Source organism: Canis lupus, chromosome 14, assembly GCF_048164855.1.
Source record: "Canis lupus baileyi chromosome 14, mCanLup2.hap1, whole genome shotgun sequence".
NCBI lineage: Eukaryota > Metazoa > Chordata > Mammalia > Carnivora > Canidae > Canis > Canis lupus.
Genome location: NC_132851.1, coordinates 7,256,044 through 7,275,183, shown reverse-complemented (window position 1 = coordinate 7,275,183; position 19,140 = coordinate 7,256,044). Strand labels below are relative to the sequence as shown.

At 36.0% G+C, this 19,140-nt stretch overlaps 1 protein-coding gene and 1 long non-coding RNA gene across 50 annotated transcripts in view; one reads left to right on the top strand and one right to left on the bottom strand.

Moving 5' to 3' along the window:
- Positions 1–8,489, top strand: part of LOC140603677 (uncharacterized) — a 30,015-nt gene extending 21,526 nt beyond the window's left edge. Inside the window, exons 2-3 of the long non-coding RNA XR_012006627.1 lie at positions 7,289–7,448; positions 8,161–8,489. This is a non-coding gene — a long non-coding RNA (uncharacterized lncRNA). The remainder of the gene's footprint in view (positions 1–7,288; positions 7,449–8,160) is intronic.
- RIMS2 (regulating synaptic membrane exocytosis 2) overlaps positions 1–19,140 on the bottom strand; it is a 581,405-nt gene that overhangs the window by 78,997 nt on the left and 483,268 nt on the right. For 26 of the 49 annotated variants that reach the window (XM_072774146.1, XM_072774140.1, XM_072774145.1 and 23 more), the window contains one exon: positions 11,692–11,933. The exons of the other annotated variants lie outside the window; for them this stretch is intronic. In XM_072774146.1, coding sequence (XP_072630247.1) covers positions 11,692–11,933 — 242 coding nt within the window. The remainder of the gene's footprint in view (positions 1–11,691; positions 11,934–19,140) is intronic. 49 annotated transcript variants of the gene reach the window in all.

Sequence of the window (19,140 nt, the reverse complement as noted above, 5' to 3'; positions counted from 1 at the left end):
CTAAATTAAAATATCTCATTGGAAATAGACTGAAATTCAAAATCTTAAAAAAAAAAAAACTCAATGGATACTATTTTAAGAACAAAAAACAAATTATACCAAGAACACATAAAGAATGAGCAACCATAAAAGACCAAGAAGATAAAGATTAAAACTAACTGACCTTATCTAGTTCTCTCTTTTTAAAGATCTTTAAAATAAAAAAAATAATAAAGATCTTTAAAATTTATTTACTTATTTTTTAAAGATTTATTTCTTTATTCACGTGAGATACACACACAGAGAGAGAGGCAGAGACATAGGCATAGGGAGAAGCAGGCTTCATGCAGGGAGCCTGATGTGGGACTCGATCCTGGGACCCCGGGATCATGCCCTGAGCCAAAGGCAGACGCTCAACCGCTGAGCCACCCAGGCATCCCAGTACCATCTTTCTTATGGTTAATTTCATCTACTACTTTGTTTGGAATGCACAGTATTTTCATTTGCATAAAACTATATATTTCATTGTGTAAAACTAGATATTTTTAGGATTTATTTATTTTAGAGAGAGAGAGAGAGAGAGCAAGCACGAGCAGGGGGAAGGGCAGAGAGAGAGGGAAAGAATCTCAAGCAGACTCCCCCCTGAGTGTGGAGCCCCATGCGGGGCTCAGTCTCATGACTTTGAGGTCATGACCTGAGCCAAAATCAAGAGTCCCATGTTTAACCAACTGAGCCACCAGGCATCCCTAAAGCTATTTTTATTTTCTTAATTTTGGGGGGGAGAACTTTTCAAATAAGTCAAATGAACACAGATTCTTTTTTTTTTTTTTTTAAGAATTTATTTATTCACGAGAGACACAGAGAGAGACAGAGAGAGAGAGAGAGAGGCAGAGACACAGGCAGAGGGAGAAGCAGGCTCCATCCAGGGAGCCTGACGTGGGACTCGATCCGGGGTCTCCAGGATCACACCCTGGGCTGAAGGCAGCGCTAAACCGCTGAGCCACCAGGGCTGCCCATGAACACTGATTCTTAAATAGTCTGTTTTTTTTTTTTTTGTAAGAAATCTACTTTAACATAGTGAAGTAGAACTCTATCTTACCATCATTTCCATTAAGAAAATTTCACAACTGACTGGTTAAATAAAGAAGAACTCAGTGCGGTTGATAGCAAGTCAGAAACCTTTGGTCATCCATTTTCCCTTTGACATAGATATGTATAATTCCAGGATAAAATGACTGCTGGCAGAAGGAGGGAGAAAACAAAAGGGGACAAGCAATATCTCAATTGATATTTCAAATATCAGTGGGACTAGAAGGCATATGAAAAGACGCTGGTGGCCACTGACTTCCTACCTCTTGCCACTATACTTCCTTTGGAAAGAAGGTTCTGGTTGGAAGATGTTGTAGAAATGCCTCAGTTATGAGCACAGCCCGCTGGGGGTTCTCTGGTGGTTTTCTGTGATTATTTCTGTATCTTTACACCTTTCGATTTCTGCATTATGTATTGCCTTACCATCAACTTCCTCCTCAGATTATGTCCCCACCTTATCTCAGACTTCTCATTAGCTCTTGTCCTACTCTCATTTTCTAAGTGATAATGAAGCTTCCAGTGAAAAGCAATGAATCCTCAGATACCAGGAGAAAAACAAAACGAGAAAGAAAACCACTCTTTGTGGTTTTCATTACAGAAATTACATTTTTATATTGATGGAGAACTTTATTGCCTAAGGCTATACGAGATTAATTTTCCCACTATCTCAACATCAGGCATACTTCTAAAAAGCTAGAACCTACTGTTTCTCTCTCTCATTGTATGCATAGTATCCGAATTCAGAACCTATAACGTTTTTAAATCTCTTTTCCTTTTTTTTTTAAATTTTATTTATTTATTCATGAGAGTCAGAGAGAGAGAGAGAGAGAGAGGAAGAGAAAGAGAGAGAGAGGCAGAGACACAGGCAGAGGGAGAAGCAGGCCCCATGCAAGGAGCCTGAAGTGGAACTCAATCCCGGGTCTCCAGGATCATGCCCTGGGGTGAAGGAGGCACTAAACCGCTGAGCCACCCAGGCTGCCCCTTAAATCTCTTTTCCAAAGGTCATTTGACTTTCATTTGTTTTTAACAGAAAACATACAAACACACTGACCACATACCTCCCCCAGGAGATTTGTGGACCACACTCACAATGCAGAGATTGCCAAACAAACCAAACACAAAGACAGAAGGTCAGTGTAACATTTTCTACCATTAACGTTTTATACCATTTTATACCATTCAACCACCATTTGTTGAAACTCTACTATGTGCAAAGTATTTGGTAAGAGCTGGGATGGGCAGAAAGATGAGCCAGACTAGGTTAGTTATGTGCTATGATGTACTTTCATGCCACCTGGTACTTTTCCATCAAAGCAAGCTTTGGAATTTTGACTAATTATTTAGTTGTTGTTGTTAGGGCCTGTCTCTCCCTCTGGAACATAAATACCAAATACCATACAAAGAGGATTTCATTTACTACATACCATGGTGACTGCCGTGGAGCAGAAATTCAGTAATAATTTACTGAATAACAATATAAGGTTAACATATTCTAAGGTAGTAAGAGTGTCAGTTTAGAAAAAAAAAATCTTATAATAAAAAGAAGGATTTTTCCAGGTAGAGCAGCCTCAGAGAGCAAAGATGGATTCTACCTCGGTGTTTTCCTTCCACAATGTCTGCAATATAAAATAGCTTTCAAAGCCCAAGGGGACAATGAGTCAACATTCCTACACTTTTCTATTAGTTGGAAAAAGTAGCTAACTTTACTCCTAGTAGAATTTTATACTACTTACCTAGGGCGCTATTAAATTTCCAACAAATATCTGCAACTGTCTATGGAAATTTTCCTAGTAGGTAAAAGGAATGGGATTCACTTGGAAAAAAACAAACAAACCCTAGTAGCTCCATATACCTATGCAGAGTGTATGGGAAATTCACTAAAAATGGCCTTTACCTGAAAATGTCATTTCTGTTTATACTCTCATGCTTAAAAAACTTAAAACATTTACTTTTAATAAAATTAAAAGACTTCTTTTCCTTAGTTTGTACTTCTCAGCTTACAATTAAACTCTTTATGATTTCGTTATTTACACTTCCTAGGCCTTTGTTCACATCTTAAAATTATGTTCAATTAAATTAAAACCTATAGTGAATTCAAATAGTTCCCTGAGAATTTTTATTTTGAAAAGAAAAAATTTTCCCTTCTAATGATATGAAAAGAACTAATTATAAAAACATACTTTTAGCAACAGTGAAGTTACATAAAGAGTACCAGCTTTGTAATGGATCTACCATGAATGAAACTTCTCAGTCTCAGTTTTCTGATATGTCAAATGGGAATGATAATGCATATATCTAAGGTTTTGAAAATTAAAATGAACAAATTCATGCTATTGTTAATGATGCCTTTAATAACAGTAAGTTATTTTCTGAATTTTTTACTTTAAAAAGTCTATATTCTTTATAGCTGTTTTGCATTCTGGTCAGAGAGTATAAACTGCAAAGATTAACATTTTGTCTATTTTACTTTACTCCCAGAAAGAAAATGATATTTTTTTATAAAACATATCTACAATATTTCTTGAATCCCTCCACCTTTCCATCTCCTTCTACTGTTATCATTTGTGGTAGGCATAAGGGTCCCCAAAGATGTCCATACACTGTTTTTTGGGCTCTCTAAATATGTTACGCTACATGGCAAAAGGTAATCTGCAAAGACATTTTAACAGGGATATTATTCTGGATCATCTGAGTTGGACCAATCTAGTTATTTATTCTTTTAAAGAAGAGAATTTTCTCTAGCTGGAGGGGACAAGAAATGCAGCAGAATGGGTATCTGGAGACATTAGAAGGACAAGAAATATTTAACATGCCATTGTTAGCTTGAAAATGATAGAGGTCATGCATCAAAGAAGGGATCTCAGTCCTTCGAAGGCTAGGCATTGAATTCTGCCAACAACCTGAATGAACTTGGAAATGTGCTCTTCCCTTCACCCTTCAAATAAAAGCTCAGCCTTGATGACACTTTGGTTTTGGTCTTGTGAGACACAGAGCAAGAAACTGGCCAAACTCACCCAAATTTCTGACAGATTGGTAAATCTGCACTAAGTTGCTAAATTTGTGGTAATTTGTTATGGCAGCAGTAGAAAACTTAATACACCATTGATCAGACCCTCATCATCTCTGCTCTAAACTGTCTTACTAAATCTGTCTCCTATTCTTGATCTCTAGACTTTCTTATTGACAACATCGTTCTAGCTCTGATTGTCATGACCATATTCCAAATCCTACAATAGCTTCCTATTGCCAATTCTATGGCTCTAACTCCCTGGCCTGACACTAAGTTCTTTCTTATCTGGTCCCAAACTCCATTGCCAGTCTCATCTCCCATTATGTGTCAAATACTCTCTGCTCAGCTCATATGTAAACAGCATTTCCATATCTCTGGGTCTACTGTTGCCCATGTCTATCCCTGTTCCCAGCATCTTCACAGTTTAAACATTATCCCTAATTGAAGGCTTAGATGCTACCTTGGCATCAGTGTTGGAAGTGGTCATTTCCATTGCTACCCTAAGGGTACTATAATAGTATTAAGAGTAGTAGCTGCATTTTATAAAGAACTTCGTATATGTCAGAAACTATTTCAAGTGCTCTCACAAGTGCTCATAACAACCTCATAAGGTAGGAAGATAGAGTCCATCATTTTTGCAGCCAAGTAAGGGGAAGTTGAGAGAGGTTAGGTAACTTGTCCATAGCAGAGCTGGGATTTCAACTCTAAAACTCTCTAATCTATTTTCTTCACTCTGCTACCCCATCTTACGGGATATCCTTTGTTTCTCTTGTTTGTCCTTTTTGCATTCTACCTTGTTTTATATTTCCTCAAGCCTAAAACTCATTTATTCTAGTAGATTTAAAGATCCTTCAGTATAAAAGCTACAAAGGAGTAGGGACTATGCTTTGTCAAGTTTTGCCTTCCATAGGGCCTAACAAAATGCCTTCCTTGCAAATAATGTAGTTGATAAGAAATGTTTGGAGATGAATAAACATTTGTACTTTAGGGAAATGATTAAAATACCATAAGAATTCATTAGTAAATGTTGAATAATTTGATTATGAGTGTAATCTTTAGGTTGAGAAAGGATAATGCACGATAATTTGCATTTGTAGATATAAATGGATATGGGGAACACAGTTTTATGTTACCTTTTCTTTCATACAAAGATCAATTATGCATTCATTCATTCCAAAAAATACTGAGTCTTTAGTAGACATCAGCTATAACTGTAGGTACCAGAGATATTAAAATGCATGAGATATAGTTCCTCCCCTCAAGGAACTTATACGCCTATTGGGATTCAGAAAAATACAAATAAATAATAATAATACTACATGTTATTAATACAGAGATAACCCTCAAGGATCTGAAAAACAGGCTTATATTTTTCTTTTATAAATTTTTTTTTCAACTCAAAAATAAGAACAAAACAACCCAGTTAGGAAATGGACAAAATACTTGAATAGGCATTTCTCCAAAGAAGATATACAAATGGCCAATAAACACATGAAAAGAAGCTTAATATCACTAATCATGAGGGAAATGCAAATCTAAACTACAATGAAATGCCACCTCACAGCCATTAGGACGGCTATTATCAAAAAATAACAAGTGTTGGCAGGGATGCAGAGAAAGCAGAACTCTTGTGTACTGCTGGTAGGAATGTCAAACGGTGCAGCTGCTATGGAAAACACAATGGCAGTTCCTCACAAGATTAAAAATAGAATTACCATAAGATCCAGCAGTTCCACTGTGGGTATGTGCCTCAAAGAATTGAAAGTAGGATCTTGAAGAGATATTTTTACATCCATGTTCTTCATAGCAGCATTATTCACAACTGCTAACAGGTGGAAACAACCCAAATATCCATTGACAGATGAACAAAATGTGGTGTATACATACCATGAGAAATATTATTTAGCCTTAAAAAGGAAATAAATTCTGACACATGCTTACAGCATAAATGAGTCTTAAGGACATTATGGTAAGTGAAATAACTAAGTCACAAAAGGACAACTACTGTATGATTCCATTTATATAAGGTACCCACAGTAGTCAAATTCAGAGACTGAAAATAGAATGGTCATGGGGAGTTGTTTAATGGATACAGAGTTTCACTTTGCAAGATGAAAAGCATTCTGGAGATATGTGGATGTTGTAAAATAATGTGAAGGTACTTATTGTCACTTCACTGTACATCTGAAAACTATTAAGGTAGTAAAGTTTATGTTATGTATATTTTACTGCAATTTAAAAAAAATAAGTTTTATTTTTAGAACAAATGATATAAAATTCAATCCAAATCTAAGAAAAATTAATCTCCATTAACAGTAAAACTACTTTTCTTAGCTACTTGCTCATTCCAGTTTGCTATAGAAATACTTTGCCACAGTTCATAATATGCTCAAAAGAGCTTTCACTTACATGAAATACTTTATGTTATCTATTATACTTAAACCACTGGAACTTAGTACCAAAGAACAGCGGCATAACTATCAATACTTTACTTAATAATGGCCAAAAGTATAATAAGTGCTAAAACATCATTTAAAAAGTGAGAAATAGGGCAGCCCAGGTGGCTCAGCGGTTTAGCGCTGCCTTTAGCCCAGGGCCTGATCCAGGAGACCTGGGATCGAGTCTCATGTCGGGCTCCCTGCATGGAGCCTGCTTCTCCCTCTGCCTGTGTCTCTCTCTGCGTCTCTCATGAATAAATAAAATCTTAAAAAAAGAAAAAAGTGAGAAATATACTAAATTTAGGTTTAAAAGCACATTCTTTTTGAAAATGCTTAAAATGTAAGTTTGAGATTTCTAATAACATGAAAAGGCGACACTAGTATTTAACATTTCTGTTATTCTTCATGATTATGATGTTTTTTAATAGACCTGTGGATTCAGCACTCAGAACTAGAATACTAGAATAATGGTTTTAAACTTTTTGGAATTACATATACTAGACCAGTTGTTTTAAATCTTTTAAAATATCATCTCTATTTCAGTAAAAAACTATTTATAAATAATACACATTCTATAATACTTTTATAACATATAAAACACAAATATTCTAAAAGATTAAAATGCAACAAATACTTGTAAATCATTATTTTTAATGATAAAGTAAGACTTTATGTTCTCAGAAAAAATGTCTGAAGTGATGCACATTATAATTTTTTAAAATATTGGTATGCTCATTAAACTTGCTTCTTCTTTCTCCTGAGCACTTCTTAGACTACTTTCCTCAGCTTCCTGTTTTCCAGCATGAGCCTTGTGACTGAGCTATAGCCAACGGAATACAAGCACAAGTGACTTTACTATTTCCAATCCTTGCCCCTGAAGAGCTGCTGTGTGCTGGCTGAATAGAGAGAGCGCTCCACGTTCCCAGAAGAGGGTAAAGTCATAAGATGAAAACCACCTCCAACCCTGATTGGCCACAGTGAAGGCCACTAGCCCACTGGGAATAATTGCATTGGACTAATGTTTTTGCCCAACTGATACAATTCTTTTGCATTAAGTTTTCAAGGTTTATATATTACAGCAGCTGACATTATGTGGCTGCTGGTGAGCAATTTGAAGGTCTGCTTCCAAATTCACTTTTCTCATACTCACTTTGAATGTCATAGTTGGAAAAGAAACTTCACAAAGACGTACCATAGACCATAATATAAAGTACAAAGGTAGGGTAAGGGGTTCATTGTTAATAATAGTGGATGTAATCTATATTTCATGAATCTTCTCAATAACTTAGAGTTTTTCAGTGAGCTTCTTGTCAGGTCCTAGAGAGTCACCATATCTATTCATCAGTGGCTGATGAAGAGCTTGAGTAGGAATAAAGTTTCAGGTCTACCTTGTTTGCACAATTGCAATATTCACGTTTCATTTCATCAGCAGTTTCATTTCAGTGATCGTTTTAAGTCACTTGCCCATTTTCTGGTGGCTAACTAAACTAACCCCTCCAGAAAGGCACACAACACTGGCCATCTGACGTCCAGCCCAACCAAGAACACAAGGGTGAGGTTACTAAATATTAGCAATGCCTAACTTCTTGTCTTTTAGATTAAAAAATAAAAATAAGTTCTATAATTTTCTTTCTATTTCCCTAGAGAACTGAATCATGCAGTGAAAGAAGTACATGAGCTTTTCATTGAAGATCACTATATTTGAAGCTATGCCAGACATGGAGAAAGACACGTAATATAAGAAAAACAGACTAGCCAGGAAATAGACAAATAAGTAAATGATTATAAAGTGTTACAATTAGAGTAAATAAATGTAAAGTCCTACATCGGCTTAGAAATTACTACAAGATGAAAAGAGCACAGATTCCTGAATGACCACAGGCCATGGAAGCTGACCTTCACTTTAGCTCTGAGTCCAAAGTCTGTCACCTACTCAGTTCTTTTCATGAGTATCCCATCTGTCATTAAAATAACAAAACTCTTTTTTGACTTCATTTCCTGCAAGCTACAGTTCTATTTCTGTTTCCTTTTTGTAATAAAAAATCCTAGAAAGAGATGTTTCTATCAGTACTATCCAAATCAATAGCCACTAGTCATATGTGCTTATTCAAATTTAAAGTAATTTAAAAAAATGTAAAAAAAAAAGAATACAATTACTCTATCACAGTAGCCCTTTTTCAAATGTCCAACAGCCATGTGTAGCTAGCACAAACTTAGCGCAGATACAGAAAATTGTCCACATTGCCAAAAGTTGTATTGAACCATGCTGGTCTAGACTGTAACTAGACGAAGAAGAGTAAAGTCTCCAGATCCATGCTGCCTGGATTCAAATCCCAACCTCTACCCTTCACTACTTGGGTAATCTTGGGAAAGTTATTCCCTTTTGCTCACTGGTTTCTCTTCGGTAAAATGAGCATAGTAGTCATTAATTCTTGCTTCATAACATTATTGTGAGGTTTAAATAATTGACATGTCAAGCGCTCAGAATAATGCCAGCACATAAAAGTGCTCAATAAGTATCAGATGTTTTTATTTTCATTCTTGATATCATTCTCACGGACTCTACTTTACCTCCCATTTTCTTTGACCTGCTCCCATAATGCCTTGACCACAACTGCAAGGTTGGTCAAGGTTTACCAAATTCCTCATCTTGCCAAATCCAACGGTTAATTCTTGGTTGTCATCTTACCTGACATGCTGATCGTCTTTCTTAAAATGGTTCCTTTGGTGACCAAGGTACCATATTCTTTCCTTCTCTTCCCTTCTCTTTCTCTCTCTCTCTCTTTTTTTAGAGGCTGCTCTTTCTTAGGGCTTCTTTGATGAATTCTCTCCTGGTTTTTCAATGTTGGAATATCATAGAGCTCACTCTTTAATTTTCTTCTTGATTCAAGCCACCTTAAATAATCTTATCTAGTGCCGTGGCTTTAAATACTACCTGCTGACCATTCCCAAATTATATCTTCAGTCTTGACCTGAGTCTCTAGACTCATTATCTAACTAATCTTATAACAACTGTGCTGACATGTCTAAACAGGCATCTCAAAATCAACATGTTTAAAACAGAGCTCTTGATTTCCTGTGAGGCTGAATTGACTATTGATATCTTATACCACAAAGTGATTTTAAGTTTTCAAAGCATCTTCTTATAAATTTTAAAACACCGTCTTTATAAAAACCTTGTTAGAGCAGGAGGTGTCACTTTCATTTCTGAGATGAACAGTCTATGATTCAGAGTAGTCAGGTTTTTAAAGAGGTCATATTTGATTATCTTCTATAACTCAGAGTAAGCAATAGAATCCGAGTCTCCTTATGATTTCTATGTGTTTTCTGCTAAGTTACAATGCCTAGTAAGTCATATTTAATCTTTAGAAATGTTGACTTTAAAGGCGAGTTTCCACTTAACAAGCAAAGGAACATGCAAAATAACAGGGCAGAAGACAGAGATGACTTAGCTGCCACGTGTACTGGTCAACAGACCTTTATAAATGGTTTCCCTTTTGCCAATTATTGTTTACATGTGATTGCTATGTTATCACCCAGAAAAATGTCACTATTCTTTAGAAAGATCCTATTTTGCCGAGTTTTCTACTCTTTAGTAGGTAAGTAGTCTTGTCTGAAAATCCATAATAGCGCAGTGATGTTTATTTTTACAATGATAAATACCACCTTTGTTCTCCATGCCCCTGGCACATAGTAGGTGTCCAATATTTATCAAAAAACCCTAACAAGCGGAAATAATTATTTAGTTTAACACCATATATTCTCTAACGTATATAAACTTATGAATGTCTGTTTTAGGTTCTTCATTTTCTAATTTTTAGGCTTTATTTTTGGAACAGTTTTTGGCTTACAGATATTTGTAAGTTTTAAGGGAAAAATGCAATGAAGTTCTAATTTCTAGAGAAATATTAAAAAATCTCAAGTTCAAAAGGTCAACATCTATCATGTAAGTATAGAATAGCTAATTATGGATAAATACTGTCGATTTAAAAAAATCATTGAAATACGATCTCTATGTCCACGAATTAAATTTTTATTTGTATATTAAAATGTAAAATAACACTTTAAAACACCAAATGAAAAATTCCTATCAATAGTCATATTAAGCATACAACCACCATATAGCGAAAGCCATCAAATCACTGTTTCAATATAATATTATTATTTAAGGCTTAAATTCCAGAATTGCTGTTATAGTTAGATTAAAAACAAGATTAGTTGGGCCCAGGAATTAATGTATCCTCAAATTCTTTTGTGTTGCAGATTTTTGTCCTGATTTCTGTGTGCAAGAACCCTAGTAATTCAAACATAAATAAGAATTCACCCATTTGCCTATAATCTCTTTGCTGTAAAAGAAACACTATTATATGCTTTTGTTTGTTTGTTAAGTAGAAGATATGTTATTATTTCCAAGATACCAAGGATTTAATATTTAATTATCAACAACCATTTGAAAAGACAACGCTTTGACTCACAAATTTCTTAATTGCTAACTGTGGCTTTTCTGAGTAGGAGTAGGAGTGCTGTATCTAATTTATTTTTGCAGATGTGATTTAGAAACTGAATTTTAAAGTAGCAAAGCTTTGAATATCTTCACTATCAGCAGAAAACTCCTCCATCTCTGCTGCTGGAGAATATTGCTACATGAAGTTTTAACAGGAAAATAAAAACTGCAATAAGAAAATTGATACTACTGGTAAACGCTGCTTACGAACTGAAAAAGAATTTAGGCTGTCAGCAATAAAAGAACTATATTATTCACACAAAATCTGAGGTGTCATCTTCACCACGGTAACTTGCTGAGAATGAAAATTAATTTGGCTGGTTCCCTCTTGAGGAACCTAAAGAAAGCAAATATCTCACAGATCAGATCTTTACAAAAGTGTCAGCAGCGGGCAATCCGGGCTACCGCAGCTGCACTCCTCCCGGAGGAGGACAGACACTCTGCGCATCCCAAGAACAGGGGCCACGGTCCACTGCAAAGCACGTTCACGTGTCACTGGAAAACAAAGTTCTCGTTTTATTTTTCAGAGAGGTTAACTAGATGACCACCCCCCTGTCTCTCTGGAACATGGCACCTTCCATTAAGTACTGCAATAGAACGAGCAAGAGAAAAGGATGCGTATTTTAACGCCAACTCAAGTAGGAAGTCCAAAGTAACACAGAGAGGCCTACCCGTCTGGCTGAGCTGGGAAGCGCTGCGACTCTTCCGGGACAGGCCAACAATGGCCACCATCTTGGCGCCAATGCTAGAGCGCCGCTTTTTGCCGCTGGTGCCCAGGGCACCCACCGCCGTGTCGGACTGGCTGCCGTCCGCCTTCTCCAGCGAGCACATGTCTCCACTGATGCTGGTGCTTTTAGCCATGTTCTTCCCGGAGACGCCCATTTGTCTGCTTTGCATTTTGGATGTAAAGACACTGTAGGCCGATGCATCGTTAAGAGTGAGGACCAGAGTGGAGAGGAAGAGACAGAAAACGGGTTTTAGATGACACATTCCGTGAAATCACGAACAGGACGTATCGCGAGGGTTTACATTTACACATTTTCAAGTACCATGGTCTTGAATGGGCTTTACTGAATGTTCAGGGTCAACCTAACGCAGCGATGAAAACCCATGCTCATGATTTCACTTCTGCTGTCAGAGAAGGCACCAGTTTGCGTGGCCACGGAGGGAAAAAAATATTCACCAAAAATCAGTAGGGCTTATTTAGGATAATATCCTGTCCTGCGAGTGCAGAGATGCTGTAAAGCAGCTGTATAACAAAGGAAGACGCTCCAAAAACGTCCTCCTCTATCTAGTTTTCTTTAATATTGCCTTCAAAAAAAAAAAAAAATTACATGAGTGGGAAAATACTCCAAAAAAATAGCACAGATTACAGCATCCACTGCTAACAGTGGCCCTTCAAAATAAGTTTTGTCTCGTAAGATTTATCTAATAATAATTAAATTTTCTAAAAGACATTGATGTTTCCGTTAGTTTTGATTTAAAAATAAAGTATTTCACTTAACATAATTTCATGTTTATTGATGTCTATATTCCAAAAGTAAAGAAAAAGATTTCCCTCTGGCATTCATTTGAAAGAAGGAAAACTCATTGTCGGTTTTCTAGGCAATATGGTCAGAAAGCAATCAATGTCTCAATGAAGCATGTAAGCCGATTAACGATTACTGATTACTGATGACAATTACTGATCAGCTGATTACTCCCATTGACAGTGTTAGCAGTGATTACTGATTACACCCCTTGGCAGTAGTCAGTAGACTAACACTGCCAACAGGAGTCATTGAAGACAGGACCTTTGATTTTTCTGTGATCACTGGAATGTGGTAGGAAGTTGTAAGGGGGTTGAAGAATCTGGAAGCAAGCTATCCAGTTGGCACCCCAAACCTGAAAGAGTGCTTGCTTTGCAGGAATAGGAAAAATTATTTACATATCATTTTGACTCAGGATTAGAGTCAATTTCTGCTTTAATTTGGTTCTGATAATATGAGTGAATAACACATAATTATAGGAGCAAAGGAAAAAATCAAGGAACATTAGAAATATTTTTTAAAAGATTTTATATATTTATTTGAGAGAGAGAGAAAGAGATTCTGAGTTGGGGGGAGAGGGGAAGGCAGAGGCAGAAGCAGACTCCCTGCTGAGTAGGGAGTCCCGGTAATGGTAACGTGGGGCTCCATCCCAAGATCCTGAGATCACGACTGAGCCGAAGATAGCCGCTTAAACGAATGAACCACCCAGGAGCCCTAGAAATATCTGTATATGTCTATTAAAGAATGAGAATTAGAAAACTGGCCTATTGAGGTAAGCTCTTATTTGTAATTCAATTTCTTGGTCCTCTTAAGAAAACTTTTTTTGACTCTATCTTAGAGTAAGATCTGCTAAAAGGCTAGGACCACATGTTAATATTATGTACATTTTTCTCCAAGTATTTCAGAGGGGAAAGGCCTAGTGTAAACTTGTTTTAAAAATACAGTAAACTAAGGGCGCCTGGGTGGCTCAGTCAGTTAAGCATCTGCCTTTGGCTCTGGTCATGATTCCAGTGGCTTCAGGGATTGAGCCCCACACTGGGCTCCCTGCTCAGCAGGAAGCCTACTTCTCACTCTCCCTCTGTCAAATAAATAAATAAAATCTTTAAAAAACTATATAGTAAACTCTACTATCTTACCCCACTTACTGGTTTAAGAAGAAATGTGGCATAAATAGGCCAAAAGAGAGAACAATGTATATGCTTCTACAAGAACCCCAAATCAATCATTTTTAAGTTTGTTTGATTTTGCTATCATTTAATAAACAACAATAGCATAAAATAGAAAGAGTTTTGGAGGCAAACATATGGGCTTGACTCCCAGTTTTGCTGTTACTTAACTGACTTCCTTAGAAGAATTCATTGCTCTACTCTGAGCCTCTCAGATTCATATTTTATAATGTGAGAATATTCTATTTTCCCTTCTTATTGTAAAGAACAGAGATGATAGATCTAAAGTAAAAATTTAATAAATTGAAATCATAGCAATTTTTATTAAGGAATATGGGCAACAGAGTAAGGCTAAAGCTCTTCAACATGTATCATATAAATACTTAACAGTATCAATCAAAATGATATTTATAATTATAAATTTTAAAACTTTTGAAATTAAAATGCCTATAATGTCTTTAATATAGTCAGCATTACTCAATAGACACTGACAGGAAACCCAGGTTTGATCTCGGGCTGCCTCATTTGGGAGAGCCATTAGCCTTTTCTGAAACTTAATTTCCTCACTTAATAAATGAGAAAATGTGAGTAAAGCACTAAACAGAATGCCAGACACATAAGAGCTCGATAAATGAGTCTCCCCCCCCTTTCTCCTTATCACCACCACCACCACTACCACCATTGTCCATTGAGCATCCATTAAACATCTTAAACTGGAGTAACTTTAAGGCCCCCTTTAACTATGAAATGCTTTGCTGCCCTGTGATATTTCTTATTCCATGGATTCTGGGCAAATAAACACAGAAATGCAACGTACAATTTTCGCTGTATGCTGTCATATGAAAAGCCTAGAAAAGTTAAGTTTAGTTGAAACTAAGGCTTTCAAAATAGTAACATGCTCCATATAATATGTCAGAGTAACCTAGTACTCCTGCCATGTAAGCATCTTTCTCTCAAACACATGCTTTTCTAAAAGAGACACTTATGTCATTCCTTATCAAGAAGAAAAAGATAGACTCACAAAATATTGCTTAATGTACCTTATGATTTTTGCATTTTAATTCTCATGATTGGATATTAAAGCCATGAAGAACTTTATCAAAATTAAGCAGGATCCAATGAAATACTAACTGGAACTGATAAATCAGTTTGTAGATAAATATTTTAATGACAATTTGGTTTTACAGAAGTATATTTTCTTCAACCTAACAACTTGGAAAATGTATTATCTACAAAAAAAGTTATTAAAAGTTTTGTAAGATGGATCTTCTCTTCATCTTCTAGAACCTTCAGACCACTAGAGATGAGTTTTGAATAGCTGCCCTCCAGTGCTGTGTTTTGAGGAGGGGGACTGAGGCTAGGGTATCACTACTGGTTTCCTTGACTTTCCCTGTTCCACATGACTTAAAACTACAAGCAAACAATATTGCAAGCAAACAAGCTATTAAACAAAAATTTTAAAGTTTTATGACTCCCGATTCATGAACTACGTTGTAGTGAAAAAAATTTGTAAACACGGGTGATTATTTGGAATACTCAGTGTAGTTAAGAGAACACAGATCCATTACATTAATAATTACAAAAGAGAGTGTTTCTAAGGGTCTGGTGATATGGAAATTTCTAGTACTGTTAGTGGGGTCACAGTAATGGACTTTTGAGGAGCAATCTAGCAATATGTATCAAAAGCCTTTAAAAAAAAAACAGCCCAGCTGAATCTACTTACAGGTATATCCTAAAGGAAAACTTAGCAATGTGTACAGATTTGGCAGTAACATTTACTGTGGAATTAATTATAATAACAACACACTCATACACACAAGGGAAAACCTCATAAATGTCTAATAGTTGAGGGTTTAAAATAAGTTATGTTCATCAATAAAATAGAATATACCTTTGAAAATGCTGTTGCAGATAAGTATTTATTGATAAAATATGTTCCTGATATGGGTGGGGGAGGAAGCAGGTATCTTTAGCCTAGCTTTGGCTGGCACTCATACCAAATACAGTTACCTTGCTGCTAGGGGACACAGATAAATTCAAACCCTCAAGGTTATCCATTCCATCTATCTATCTATCTATCTATCTATCTATCTATCTATCTATCATCTATTCTTGCTAAATAATAGTTGGGGAAGTCTGGATTTGTGAGATGATCTACCATTTCCTTGTACAAGAGGCAAATAAACAGAATATGAAAAATAAAATTATAAGTTCAGAATGTTTTGTTCTTAATGTGAAGAAAGTATAAATGTACATGGCAAAAAAATCAAGAAAGATATACTGTGAACAGTGCACTACAAGTGGTTTTAACTTTCTCTGGTTGGTAATTATGCTTTTTAGAACTTTTTTTTTATATTATTACCCCCCAACACACATAGCTATAAGAAAAAAAAAATTAAACAAATTAAGAGGAATCAAAGACTAACCTTTTTCTTTTTAGATAGGTCAAGTTATTCAATCCACATAGTTCATTCCACAGGCTAAATGGATAGATAGCATGGCTTTCAAGCTAATCCTAAAAGATTACCACACAATAATATAGGGTGTTGGTATAGGATGCTCAGTTCTAGAAAGAGATAGAGCCATTTCTACATCTCTAAATACTGTTTTATACATATTTTCTAATTTTTGACTTTAGAAAAAAAAAAACAATAAAAAATCGTATACAGTTAGTACTCTTATGGTAAAATATGTGAAATTGCCCGTGCCAGTCATCTATTTTACAACATGATTATAAATGTTGAAATTATATCCTGAAAGATTTTTTAAAGGGCAAATATAATACTGTCAATTATTAGGAGAAAAGTAATGAAAGGCAAGTGAAATATTTGTAGATATTCCTCAGAGACTTAAAGAGCATACCAAGGGTTATAAGAGTATGTCATTAAATTAAATGAAGTTTATAGGCCATAGGGCCAAAAGTGTTAATTAATAGTTTGAATGAATAGAGCTAAATGGTTTGGCTTAAAATAATAAATAGCAAACACAGGACAAAGACAAAGCCTGAGTGTGTGAGAGTGTGGGCAGGAGAATAACATTGTAAATAAAATATATAGTCATGTTAAAACAAATATTTCATCATATTGAGAGCTGGGAAGGTGCTTAGAAGAGACTTAGCCAAAGGGTTAGAAACCAGAGTGGGGGTGGGGGTAGTGGTATTCAGAATGTTGTGGCCAGAGATACAGAGGGCCCAGCAGCTAGTACAGTGGAGCATGAGAACTGCAGCTCAGGAACAGAATAGACACTTCTGGACAGGAAGTAGGCAGAGATAATTCTAGGAGTGGAGGTATTTATAACATGTTGGGCTAGGAAGTGGTGCTAGAGGGCCTGCAGGACTCAAAAGGTAGAAGACAATCGTAATAATGGTAGAATGGGGAAAAAAAACACCCACTGAGATTGGCCACGCTCTCAAACATTATGGCATCTTGAAAGGTTTAATCCCTTTTCCTTCCCATTGTTATGTTTCTGGAAGCAGGTGCCAAGGGCTAACCATATACCTATCACTGTGATAACTCAAACTTATTTTGCATTTGATTAATATACTATAATGTCTTAGTATAGGATCTAAATGCATCAGAGGGGATGTGTGTTTGTCTATGCCACAAAGTAGATATCCAGAGTTAGGGAAGACTATTTAACTAAATAACAAAGTATTTTTAGCCAAAAAGATCTGCCTATGTTTGATGACAAATATAAGTCACAGAGCTGTGTTTAAGGTCCAAGCCCTGGGTCTCAGGGAAGGAAAGGAGTGCCCCAGTGTCAACAGAGCAGATCGCTGCTTACTTAGAATAGTTTAAGGAGCACCGGGAAGGCCTGTAAGCTCGAATATTCTCTTCTCAAACTTCTCGTTAATGCCTAAAGTTCTACCATATTAAAGATTTTATTTTTAAAGGTTTTATTTATTTATTCATGAAATATACACACACAGAGAGAGAAATAAAGATAGAGGTAGAGGGAGAAACAGGCTCCATGCAGGGAGCCTGATGTGGGATTTGATCCCAGGACCCCGGGATCACAACCCGAGCTAAAGGCAGATGCTCAACCACTGAGCCACCCAGGTGCTTCCATATTAAAGATTTATTAAAAACAAAACAAAATTTCTCCAAGGGGAAAAAGAAAGATTTATTTCTTAGTTTGAGGTTTGATCCTTTTTAACATGTCACTACCTCTAGGCTTAGATTATTCATTTAACGAATGATCATTAACAGGTATTTATTTTGTACCTCCTACACAGCAGTTCTAGGAATCAGAAGTACAGCAGAGAAGGACAGAATGCCTCTGTTTTCATGGAGCTTTCATTTTTATGTCATGGGGAAAGACAATAAATAAGTAAAAGCCAATTTCAGATGGTGATACGTGATCTGAAGAAAATAAGGTAGAATACAATATTAACTGGAAAGGGACTGGAAAGTCTTGGGGAAAGGACAACATTAGACAGGGTGGTCAAAGAAGACCTCTCTGAAGAGGAGACAATTGAGCTGAGTCCTGAATGATCAAGTCTGTCATGCTAAGGAAAGGTGCTCTAAACTGAGAGGAGAGCAAGTGCAAATATCCTGAGGCCAAAACATGCTTGGTTGTTAGAGGGAATTTATGAAACTAGTGTTAACTGAATGAGGTAAAGGTGGGGATACTAACATAAGATGAGGTTATGAAAGAATGAGGCCTGGATGTGTTGGGTTCAATATATGTCCTGCCCTGTGGCCTATTCAGATATTCCACTAGAGTGGCTCTAAGTCCATGAGGACATAGAGTGCACAGGTGGTGGCACCAAGAGACCTGGGATCCAGACTAATATTTTATCTCTAAATATACCATTAAAAGCCATTTTGGAGAGACCATGACTATCTTCTTTAAACAGTGACAGATTTATGAAGGCTAGATCATTAAAGGTATTAGGAATATTGATTTACTAACTGAACACTTATACATTTATTTAACCTCTTCAGTTCACCTATATATTAGTTCTTCACAGTTTTTTAATTTTGTAAGTTCTTCACCAAGTCACTGAATAACATTTCTCCATCACCACCACTCTGGGTATGAAGACACTTATTTTAAGAACAAAATTTAAACTTAATACTTTATAAATCCTAAGTCTATGTTTCCCTGTCACACAGTGATCATGGTTTCCAATAATTTATTTTGTCCATCCTTATATGATCATTTTCAATATCTTTTATTATGTTAGCTGTTGTCTTTGGACTCCCTCTAGCTGTGGTCTGTCTCCCTTAAAAAGTTAAATGCAAAAATTGTGCTTACAGTGTAGGCATTTCCATCATGGCACTTGCTTTCACTATTGATTTAAGATAACAATTTATAAAGAAACTTTATACAAGAATGATGATTTTAAAATGTTTTCATTAGAACATGTATCATATGGAAAGGACATGTCTTCTCTGACTTCAGCTTTTTCTTTACAGTTGTT